Source organism: Anopheles ziemanni, chromosome 2, assembly GCF_943734765.1.
Source record: "Anopheles ziemanni chromosome 2, idAnoZiCoDA_A2_x.2, whole genome shotgun sequence".
NCBI lineage: Eukaryota > Metazoa > Arthropoda > Insecta > Diptera > Culicidae > Anopheles > Anopheles ziemanni.
The window spans coordinates 78217214-78229013 of record NC_080705.1 but is presented as its reverse complement, the minus strand read 5'-3'; the positions used below and the strand labels follow the sequence as shown (position 1 = coordinate 78229013).

Here is an 11800-nt window from a genome sequence, read left to right as displayed (position 1 = left end):
CGGTGACTCGTCTTTGTCGCAGTAAAATCCCATTGCGAGTATTTAAGTATAATCATTATTTACTTTAGATCTTACTTTTCGATTTGTAATTAGTAGTACGTGATTAAGGCTATAGCACCCACTGTAACGAACTGAACTACGACTACGTTGTCGTCGTCAACGCGAGACCATCTCGAATCCTTAAGCGTTCTTACGAGTGACGAGAAACGTTGTTGTAACGCTCGCCAATTCTTAGAATAATCTTGAGAAGTTCAATGTAGAGCCGATTTAAGTCGGAAGCTTACCTTCGACTAGGCTAGGAAGCCACATCAAGTAAATTCCAGTCGAAGCCGAGGGGAAAAACTATCATAAGGCGTTTACCTAGAAGAAACAATTCTATTTTTGGAATTTTCGGGAGGAATATAATAAGGCGTTGATTCTTTTCTTCATTTTTTTATTTTATTTGAATATCCCTCGTCTTCTGCAAATATCTTGCTTCTGTAAACAAAAGAGCATATGCTAGATGGTGGATCTCGCTTCTCAATTCAAATGTTTACATTCTATTGTGAATGGTTTGAGAAAAAACGTTAAACTTTGGTCGCTTGTGGATACGCCACAAATGTAGTCTGTTTATTTCACCGATTTACAACTTGAATAAAAGGCTTGCCTTTACTATTTTCCCGCTTTTATACACCCACCTTGGTTCGGCGTAATCGTAATCGGTTGTATCGGTCTAATCGGCGTAATCAACTCCGGTTTGTTGACAAATGTCAGCGGTGGCAACCCTACTAGGACACCTTCATTCTTAGTCTTTTACGCAACTTTTTTCCATAAGTTCTTTGCGTGAGTCATTTCGAGCCTACGCAACTTTTTCGTTTAACTCCTACGCGTTAAGCTGAAAAGCGATAACTGCAGCATTTCAAAAGAAGAGCACACTGACAAGGAGGCGATCAATCATTTTAAAAATGATTCTATTAAGATACGATTTATTCAATGCAAAAGTCCATTAATATTTCAAACAGTTCCTAGAATATGATAAGCAACCGAAACGTTACACGCTGGCACTAATTCTACTAGACTGTGTTGATATCTTTCTTGGTCACTTTCGACATGTACTGCACGAAAGGAACAAAAGCATTGGCGATGAATGAATGTACATCATTGCAGGAATGTAAGCGGAACAACGTGTTGTGGAACAAACCGTACACGCTGATTAGGTCCGGCGCCTCGCATTCGTTCAGCCTATCCTCGATGCACTGCCTCAGTTCGGAGAAAGCTCTGGTAAAGAAAAAATGGGAATATAACTTTGGAACGAAACCTACATAAATTTCAATCTTCGGTCGTTCGACCCACCCGACTTGTGTTGGCAACAGGTGTGAAATGTCCCAGTCGTCACTCTTCACAGCGAACGGAATAGTACAGTCCATCACGTTGTCCCTCAGTTTGCCGACACATTCCTTGGTTTTTGGCTCGGCCAGCTCTGTGAAGCCATTAAGAACGCACAAAACCACGTGGCATTAGGATGAATGAAACAGGACATGCAATGCAAGTGAAGCGCGAACAACTTACTGAAGATTACTTCGCCATCGTTTTTACAAATCAGATCAACCGCATCCGGGTATATGCCCGCCACTGCCAGTGTAGCTTTGAAATCATCTTCCTCCAAGCAGGGTCCGGTGGCCTTTAGCAGATCGTCTAGACACGAACCAGCTTTCTTCAGTTGTGGGCAGTACCTGTTGAGTAGATAAATTAAAATTTACACACTTTCCATAGAACCTCGAGAATTTCCAATGAGCCACCGCACTTCGCAACCATGCAATATTACAATTTAGCGGTTCAACCCGCAATTTGACTCCGTTTAAATTGCAACACCACTGTACACCGTTTGACCTACTTTGGGAAGAATGTGCCACGAGTCTCGTTGGATATCGTATCGACGTCCGAAATGAAGTTTTTCACGTCGACTGAAGTCATCACGCACACAATCGCCGTCCCAACCGCCTCCGTTAGGGCAATGTAGGCCTCATCTGAGCCATTGTTGGCTCGGCACACCTCACGGACCACTCCCACAAATGTGTGGCGCCCGGTCGACTCCTCCTTAGTTTCACGGGACTCGGTCGGCTCCTCCGAAGACGAGTTTGAGCCAGGTTGTGGTATCGCACGCGTCACTTCATGTAGGAAAACGAGCCAAATATTGCGTAAATGAGAGACACACTCTCGATCAAACGTGTTTCATCCTCGACGAAGTTACCTGCCAAAAGCGCCAGGACGCCCAGCGCCGCCAACAACGAGAATTTGCCCATTTTTGCTATCACTTCGCTTGCCTACGATGCACTCTGAGAACAATTTGCAAGCACAGTGATCTCACAGACGACTGCCTTCTGGGACGTTATATATACGAATGCGGCGAGACGAACCAGACTTAATCCTAGACATGAAACCTGCCCCGCTGATCAGCCTACGGTTCCGGGAACTGACAAAGTACAATTTTTCAGAAAGCCTCAATGTGTAAATACTGAGTGCTTGTTTTCCAAACGTTTGACATTTAGACAACATTGAAGGTTTGAAGAAAGAATGACGAAGTAAACCGATGCATTGGGGATTGCAATGACTCGCTCTATGGCGCAGAAAACCCCATATTACATAATCGAGGTGTGATTGGAAACTCATACCAGACTTAAGTCAGAGCCCCAGCAGGTAATACTCTAGGTAAACACGCCTAACACTCAGTTCACGTGGGGAATAGGCTCCTGCGAAGTTACCGTTAATACGTTTCCCCATGTCACCAATTCCAGCCATCGCCTCCAGTAAGGTGGAAACTTACTTTCTGCGAAACAGGACTTGAAAGTTTTCACTATTAAGTGGACGCACCATTTTTGGTATCACCCTTTAACGAATTAAAATGACCCGAGCCTAGGAACACAAACGCACCTGTTGATCAACAACGATCCCCCGATCAGGTACAGGACCTACAATCCAGAACGGCTTATTATCCCATGTTGTACGCTTATGCTTAGAGTAACGAAAACAAGTTTGTTTTCAGATTAAAGCAAGCGCACTCTTAAACTGCGAACATCCTGCACCTTCGTTATCCTACTACTCAACATCACGTCGAGAATCTGTATTATGATGTGAAGTTGTAGAAAGGAGAAACTAAATTTCACACACTTACGTTTGATAGTTTTGTTGCGGATAGGTAAATTTTTAAATTTTCAAAAGTAGTGTGAACTATATTTTTATTGCAGTTTTAGTTTTTTTAAGCAATTCAAACCTAATATCAATATCATAACTCGCTCTTCAAAGTGCATAACCGTTGTTGATAATGTACAATAAAGGTAAAGAACCGTTATTTCAACAAACTTAGCGACTTATCAAACCTTATGTCTGCGGGACTGCCCCATGGCCCGATGGGATCCCAAACACAATGACATCTTGATGACAGCACGAAGGAAGCGAGCGAGGAATCAAGCGAGCCAGACACAGGACCAGACGAAGCGTACTTAAAAGCGAACCGAACAGCTAACTCGGGACGGTTTAAGTAGGAAGTGGTCGGAGTCAAGCTGCGAGGGCAACCCGTCTGCTGTATTTCTCCTTGTCTTGGTAAGGAGCCCAACGCTCCCTCAGGAACATTCCTTTATCCTACCTCCTTTCCCTTCTCATGTTCGCGCATTAAAAAACCGGGGTACGTGCAATCGCCAGGAGCCGATAGATCATTAAAGTGACATAGTTCGTTGGACACGATTTATTCGATGTAAAAGCTCATTAACATTTCCAACCATCCCTTGTCTTGATATGATCAGCAATCGAAACGTTACACGCTGGCACTCCTTCTCGTTGATCGCATTGGTTTCATTTTGCGTCACTTTCGGCATGTACTGCAGAGTGTATAAATATATTGTAGTGCCATATTGATGATGATGGGTACCACCTCTTACCCCAACATATTTCAGTATTGATATGTCAAAAGTCCAATACTTCTCCAATACACCCCTCAAAACCCACAGCTATACCACAATAGTGTTATGTCGAGACATGAAATGTAATTTTTCTCTGGACAAGTTCACCTGCTAGTATGTACGCCTTGATGTGCTGCACGATATCAACAAAACCTGTTTCGAGGAATGGACGTACATTACGGGAGGAATCCAAGCGGAACAACGTGTTGTGGAACAGATCGTACACGGTGATTAGGTCCTGGCAAACGTTCAGCTTATTCTCGATGCACTGTCTCAGTCCGGAGAAGGTTGGAACCAGGTTGTGGCATCGCACGCGTCACTTCTTGTAGGAAAACGAACCAAACATTGCGTAAATAAGAGACAAACTCTTGATCAAACGTCTTTCAACCTCGACGTAATTACCTGCCAAAAGTGCCAGGACGCCCAGCGCAGCCAACATCGATAATTTTCCCATGTTTGTTATCACTTCACTTGCCTACGGTGAACTCTGAGAACAATTTGCTAGAACAACGATCTCAAAGACGACTGCCTTCCGGAACTTTATATATACGAATGCTGCGAGACGACCAGCCTCTATACTAGACATGCAACCTGCCTCGCTGATTACACTACGGTTCCGCGAACATTCAAAGTATGATTTTTCAGAACGGCTCAGTGTGTGTTCAATATTGGGTGCTTGTTTTCCGACCGTTTAACAATCAGACAACATTGAAGGTTTAAAAAGCTAATGAAGAAGTAAGCCGGTGCATTGCGGATTGCGATGGCTCGTTCTATAGCGCAGTAAAATCCAATTGCAAATATTCTAGGTTTGGTGTATTCTCAAGCAATTTCATGAATTAGAGTTAGGAAATTTTGTTACGGTTGAGTTGTTACGGTACGACTACGTTGACGTACTCAACGCGAGAGCTTCTTGAATCATTGCGTGTGTTTTTTAAAGAAACGTTGTTATACCGTTCGCCAAGACAAGAAACGTTGTTATACCGGGGATCCTGTAATGGACGAGAAGCTGCTGGCTATCGCAACAGGGCTCAATCCCCACAAGGCCATATCATCTATACTATGTTTGTTGGAGATCTGGGCGATCCGTGGGGTCCACACCTCTCTCCACGACAATTTTCCTTGCTGAATTTCCTTCCTCCGCAAGCTGGAAAGCGATAACTGCAACATTTCAAAAGAAGAGCACACTGAGCAGGAGGTGATCGATCATTTAAAAAACGATTCTATTAAGATACGATTTATTCAATGCAAAAGTCCACTAACATTTCAAACAGTTCCTTTAATATGATAAGCAACCGATACGTTACACGCTGGCACTAATTCTACTACACTGTATTGGTGTCTTTCTTCGTCACTTTCGACATGTACTGTGCGAAAGGAACAAAAGCATTGGCGATGAACGTATGTACATCATTGCAGGAATGTAAACGGAACAACGTGTTGTGGAACACACCGTACACGCCGATAAGGTCCGGGGCCGCGCAAACGTTCAGCTTATCCTCCATGCACTGTCTCAGATCGGAGAAAGCTCTGGTGAGGAAAAATGGGAATATAACTTTGGAACGAAACCTACATAAATTTCAATCTATGATCGTTCGACCCACCCGACTTGTGTTGGCAACAGGTGTGAAATGTCCCAGTCCTTACTCTTCACAGCGAACGGAATAGTACAGTCCATCACGTTCTCCTTCAGTTGACCGACACATTCCTTGGTTTTTGGCTCGGCCAGCGCTGTGAAACGGAAGCCATAAAGAGCGTAGGAAATCACGTGACATTAGGAGGAATGAAACAGGACGTGAAGTGCGAACAACTTACTGAAGATTACTTCGCCATCGTTTTTGCAAATCAGGTCAATTGTATCCGGGTACATGCCCGTCACTGCCAGCGTAGTTTTGAAATTATCTTCCTCCATGCAGGGTCTGGCGGCGTTCAGCAGATCGTCTAGACACGAACCAGCACTCTTCACCTGTGGGCAGTACCTGATGAGCAAGTTAACTATCATTTAAACACTTCTCCATAGAACCTCGAGAATTTCCAATGAGCCACCGCACTTCGCAACCATGGAATTTTACAATTTAACGGCTTCACCCGAAATTGGACTCCGTTGGCGAATTGCTACACCACTGTACACCGTTTGACCTACTTTGGGAAGAATGTGCCGCGAGTCTCGTTGGATATCGTATCGACGTCCGAAATGAAGTTTTTCACGTCGACCGAAGTCATCACACACACAATCGCCGTCCCAATCGCCTCCGTTAGGGCAATGTAGGCCTCATCCGAGCCAGTTTTGTTTCGGCACACCTCACGGATCATCCCCATAAATGTGCCGGGACCGGTCGACTCCTCCATAGTTTCACGGGACTCGGTCGGCTCCTCCGAAGACGAGTTAGAGCCAGGTTGTGGTATCGCACACGTCACTTCATGTAGGAAAACGAGCCAAATATTGCGTAAATAAGAGAAACACTCTTGATCAAACGTCTTTCAACCTCGACATAATTACCTGCCAAAAGCGCCAGGACGCCCAGCGCAGCCAACAACGAGAATATTACTATTTTTGCCATCACTTCACTTGCCTATGGTGCACTTTTAGAGCAATTTGCTAGTAAAACGATCTCAAAGACGGCTGTCTTTCGGAACGTTATATATACGAATGCGGCAAGACGAATTAGCCTCAATCCTAAGCATGCAACCTGCCCCGCTGATCAACCTACGGTTCCGGGAACTGACAAAGTACAATTTTTCAGAAAGCCTCAATGTGTAAATACTGAGTGCTTGTTTTCCAAACGTTTGACGTTCAGTAAACCGTCATTGGGGATTGCAATGACTTGATCTATGGCGCTGTAGAACCTCATAGTAATTGTTCTAGGTGTGGTTGTTTGTTGTTGATCTAACCTTATTTCTGCGAGCTGGACTCGGAAACGACTTAAAACGACTCGAACCTAGGAACACGAGCGGACCTATTGATGAACAACGATACCCCGATCAGGTAAGGGACCTACAATCCAGAACGGCTTACTTTCCCAAGCCTAACGGTTGTGCTTAGAGTAATAAAAGCAAGTTTGTTTTCAGATTTAAGCAAACGCACTCTTAAACTGCGGACATCTTTGACCTCCTTTATCCTACTATTCGTCCAGGATCTGTATTATGATGTGAAGTTGTAGAAAGGAGAAACAAAATTTCACAAACTTTGCTTTGGTAAGGCAACCGTCAAATACGGACAAAGCTACTTCCAAAACCGCTTTTTATTGTCAAACTGATTAAATTCCCACCTTTTAATGGTCGCTTCTTAACAGTTCTTTCTTCGGTACGTCTGAGTTGTCCCTTTGTAATTTGAATGTGGTTTGCGAGACGATTCCGTCTCGAACGAAACGACAAAGCAAACAAACCATTATGCAAAACCTTGTCAAGAGCAAACTTCATTGTATCATTAGCTGCATAAAAGGAGACCTGACTAAGTGCAATTTTGCTACAACTGAACCGTTCATGATCGACAATGGAAGACGATTCCAACCTATGATTCTGTATATTTGCGCTTGTTTTCCCATTCTTTGGTATTTCAAGAACATCAAAATGGAGCATGGGGTGGGGTCCTCGACAGCCGAGCGGTAGCGCCGGTTAGAAAATCGGCCCATGAGCGCCGAGGCTCACCACCTCGACGGCGTGGGTTGGAATCCCAACCGAGACCGGATCATCCCCTGTACGAGAGGACTGACTATTCACGTACAACAGGGAAACAAGTCCCGTAAGCCCTTAACGGGCAGGCATGACCAAGAGGTCGTTACACCAAGAAGAAGAAGAAGAAAAATGGAGCATTGGGGGTCGTGATGAATCATTCTGTAATGCAGTAACAACACAATTTTTGGCATTTATGTTTCTTCGAGAAATTCTACTCACTGGAATCTTAAGGCGATCGTGCATGCTTTTCTATTGAAAACCTATTCAGTGATGATGCTATCAAAACAAAATTTATTCCAAGTAAAAGTCCATCAAAATATCAAACAATTCTTGAACTTGATATGATCAGCAACTGAAACGTTATACACTTGCATTAATTGTTGTTGACTATATTGGTTTCACTCTTCGTCACTGCCGATAGGAACCCGTTGATTGTACTGTACGACCGAAACAAACACTTCATCGAAAAATAGACGTACATTGTTGCATTAATCAAAAGGGTACAGCATTTTGTGGAACAGTTTGAACACGTGAATTATGTCCGGGGCCTGGCAAATGTTCAGCTTACGCTTGATGCACTTTTTTCTGTGTTAACCTACGTTGGGAAGAATGTGCCGCGAGTCTCGTTGGATAGTGTTTCGACGTCCGATATGAAGCCTTCCAAGTCGACCGAAGTCTTCACGCACTCCCACGACGGCTGCATCGTCTGCTCGGGGGAAACGTAGGCCTCATCTGAACCACTGTTGTTTCGTTGCGTCACGAGCCCCTCCGAGGAAGAGTTGGAACTAGGTTGTGGCGTCGCCAAATGAACCAAATAGTGAGGAAATAAGAGGCACTTGCTTGAACAGACCCCTTTCAACCTCGACGTAATTACCTGCCAAAAGCGCCACGATGCCCAGCGCAGCTAGCAACAAAAATTTGCCCATTTTGGTTAGCACAGCGATGTCAAAGACAACTATCGCCTGAGGTGTTATTTATACGAATGTGATGAGACGAACCTACCTCAATGCTAGGAACGAACCTGCCATGCTGATTAGACTATGATTCCGTGAACAGACAAAGCATGATTTTTCAGAAAGACTTAGTATGTAAATAAGTGCTTGTTTTCCGACCGTCTGACATTCAGACAACATTGAAGGTATAAAAAACTTATGAACAAGTAAGCCGGTGCATTGCGGATTGCGATGATTCGTTCTGTGGTGCTGTAAATCTCCTCTGCAAATTTGTGAAAATTATTTCTTATCTGGGTGTTAAGTATCAAAAACCGTGTAGTAGTTCACAAAATAAATCGTATCTTCTATCCGGAAGTGTATTTTGCCATGTAAATTGCCGGAGAAATCAAAAACACAACTATCGAGCATAAAAAAATAACAATCTGCCAATTCGTTTGACGCGCGCAGTTTAACCTCCAATGTTACCTTACTTTTTGGACAGAGTCCGATCGATGCGAAGAACCCTCGCTACTAACCCAGAGTCCTTCTGGAGTTTTATCAACAACAGGCACCGCTCTTACCTGATTCCATAAAACGTCAGCTAGGGTAACTTTGTGGCTTCTTAAACAGCAGTTGTCTGTGATGTTTTCGCACCCAGATTCTTTACGCCCAGACCATGTACCGAATTGGATGTGTAAAAATGGCTGAACAGACTAAAGCCGTCTGTCGCGCCTGGCCCTGATGGTATTCCAAGCATCATCCTGAACCGGTGCCGGTAGTGGTTTTGTTTGGTAACAGAGGTGATATTTAATGAACGTTTATGGCATTACATTTAGCCGCCGATGAGCATCGTGATGGCCATCTTGGCTATTCAGGGCCAGCTTACCAATGTCAAAGAACAGATGGTCCTCTGGATGGTGGAGCTGGCAACGGCGAGAGAACTTTGCCAACTAACCGAGTTGGAGCACAGTGGAGGTACTGAAGCGGCTGGAGAAGCTTCTGCGAAAAGAGCGCTCGAGGCACGAACGGGCATCAGCGGAATTGTCAATCGAATCGCTGGCCGAAACCAGCCAACGAAGCTCGACGACGTTCCAAGTACCCAACGCAGTCTGACCCAGCGCCATCAGGGATAACATCTCGATGACATCTTGATGACAGCACAGAGGAAGCAGAGCTTAACCGAGCCAGACACAGGACCAGACGAAGCATTCTCCAAAGCGCCAGCTCGCAGGTTGTGATGGGAATCAATCAGAGGAAGCAACCCGTCCGCTGTATCTTACCGAGTCTGAACCGGGTGACGTGCGATCAGCAGGAAGAGATCGATTATTAAACCAAAAATTATACTGTTCATGCACGATTTATTCGATGTAAAAGTTCATTAAAATTTCGAACAATTCCTGAACTTGATATGATCAACAACCGAAACGTTACCCACTGGTACTAATAATCGTTGACTGTGTTGGTTTAATTATCCATCACTAGCGACATGTATTGTACGGAAAAAACAAAGCCATCTTCAAGGAATGGACGAACATTATTGCACGAAGCCAAGCGAAACACTTGATTGTGGAACACATCGTACACGCTCATTATGTCCGGGGCCCCGCAATGGTTCAGCTTATCCTCCATGCACTGTCTCAGTCCGGAGAAGGCTCTGGTAAAGAAAAAATGGGAGTATAACTTCGGAAAGAATCTTATTTAATCATCGATCTTCGATCGTTCAACCTACCCTAACTGAGTTTGCGTCAGGTTTGAAAAGTCCCAGTTCGCACACTTCATATCAAACGGTACCATACACTCGCTCACGATGCGCTTCAGTCCGTAGAGACATTCGTAGGTAGTTGGTTCGGTCAGCTCTGTGAAACGGAAGAAATTAAGAGCGTAGGAAATCACGTGACATTCGGAATGAATGAAACAGGACATGCAATGCAAGTGAAGAACGAACAACTTACTGAACATTATTTCGCCATCGTTTTTGCAAAAGAGCTCAACCGCGTCCGGGTACATGCCCGATAGTGCCAGTACGTTGGTTAAAGAGTGCTTGGTCAAGCAGGGTCTGGTGGCCTTCACCAGATCGCCTAGACACGAACTAGTTCTCTTCAGCTGTGGGCAGTACCTATTGAGCAAGTGAACTAACATTTACACACTTTTCATAGAACGTCGGGAATTTCAAATGAGCCACCAATGAAATCACTTCGTAATCATTCCAATTTACGGTTTAACGTTTTCACCCGAATTTAAACTCTGTTTGCGTATTGCTACACCACTGTTCACCGTTTGACCTACTTTGGGAAGAATGTGCCGCGAGTCTCGTTGGATATCATTTCGACGTCCGACATAAAATTTTTCACGTCGACCGAAGTCATCACGCACACAATCGCCGTCCCAATCGCCTCCGTCAGGGCAATGTAGGCCTCATCTGAGCCACTGTTGTTTCGGCACATTGTACGGATCTCCCTCATAAATGTACGGGCCTCGTTCGACTCCTCCATCATTTCCCGGGTCTCGGCCGAATCCTCCGCCGACGAATCGGAACCAGATTGTGGCATCGCACGTGTTACTTCATGTAGGGAAATAATGCGTAAGTAAGTGACACATTCTTGATCAAACGGCTTTCAACCTCGACGACATTACCTGCCAAAAGCGCCAGGACGCCCAGCGCACCCAGAAACGAGAATTTGCCCATTTCTGCTATCACTTCACTTGCCTACGGTGCACTCTGAGAACAGTTTTCTAATACAGCGATCTCAAAGACGACTGCCTTCCGGGACGTTATATATACGAATGCGGCAAGATTAATCAGCCTCAATCCTAAGCATGCAACCTGCCCCGCTGATTAGCCTACGGTTCCGGAAAGTTATAAAGTGCAATTTTTCAGAAAGCTTCAATGTGAAAAATACTGAGTGTTTGTTTTCCAAACGTTTGACATGCAGTAAACCGGTGCATTGGGGATTGCAAGTACTCGCTGTTTAGCGAGCGACACATCAGTCGCTTTAGCGACAACTTGATGGCGTCTTGATGACTTGATGCAGAGAAAGCAGGGCTCAACCGAGCTACACGAAGCGTACCCAACAGCGCATCGAACAGCCAGTTCGAAATGGTTTTTGCGAGGTAGTGATGGGAATCAATCAGCTGGAGCAACCCGTCTATTGTATCTTATCGAATTCTTTCCCCAGGATGATTTACCCCTTGCCTCGGTAAGGAGCTCGACAGTCCCTTCGGAACATCCCCTTATCCTACCACCCCTTCTCTCTCCCATGA

At 44.7% G+C, this 11800-nt stretch overlaps 1 protein-coding gene across 1 annotated transcript; it reads right to left on the bottom strand.

The window, feature by feature from the left end:
• Positions 1-1052: 1052 nt before the first annotated feature.
• LOC131294440 (27 kDa hemolymph protein-like) lies at positions 1053-2282 on the bottom strand. The gene is made up of 6 exons (XM_058322487.1): positions 2231-2282; positions 1874-2147; positions 1549-1712; positions 1333-1459; positions 1137-1257; positions 1053-1094 (listed from the first exon to the last, which is right to left on the bottom strand). Exons 1-6 carry the CDS (start codon positions 2280-2282, stop codon positions 1053-1055), a joined length of 780 nt encoding a protein of 259 aa, XP_058178470.1.
• Between the last annotated feature and the right edge of the window lie 9518 nt (positions 2283-11800).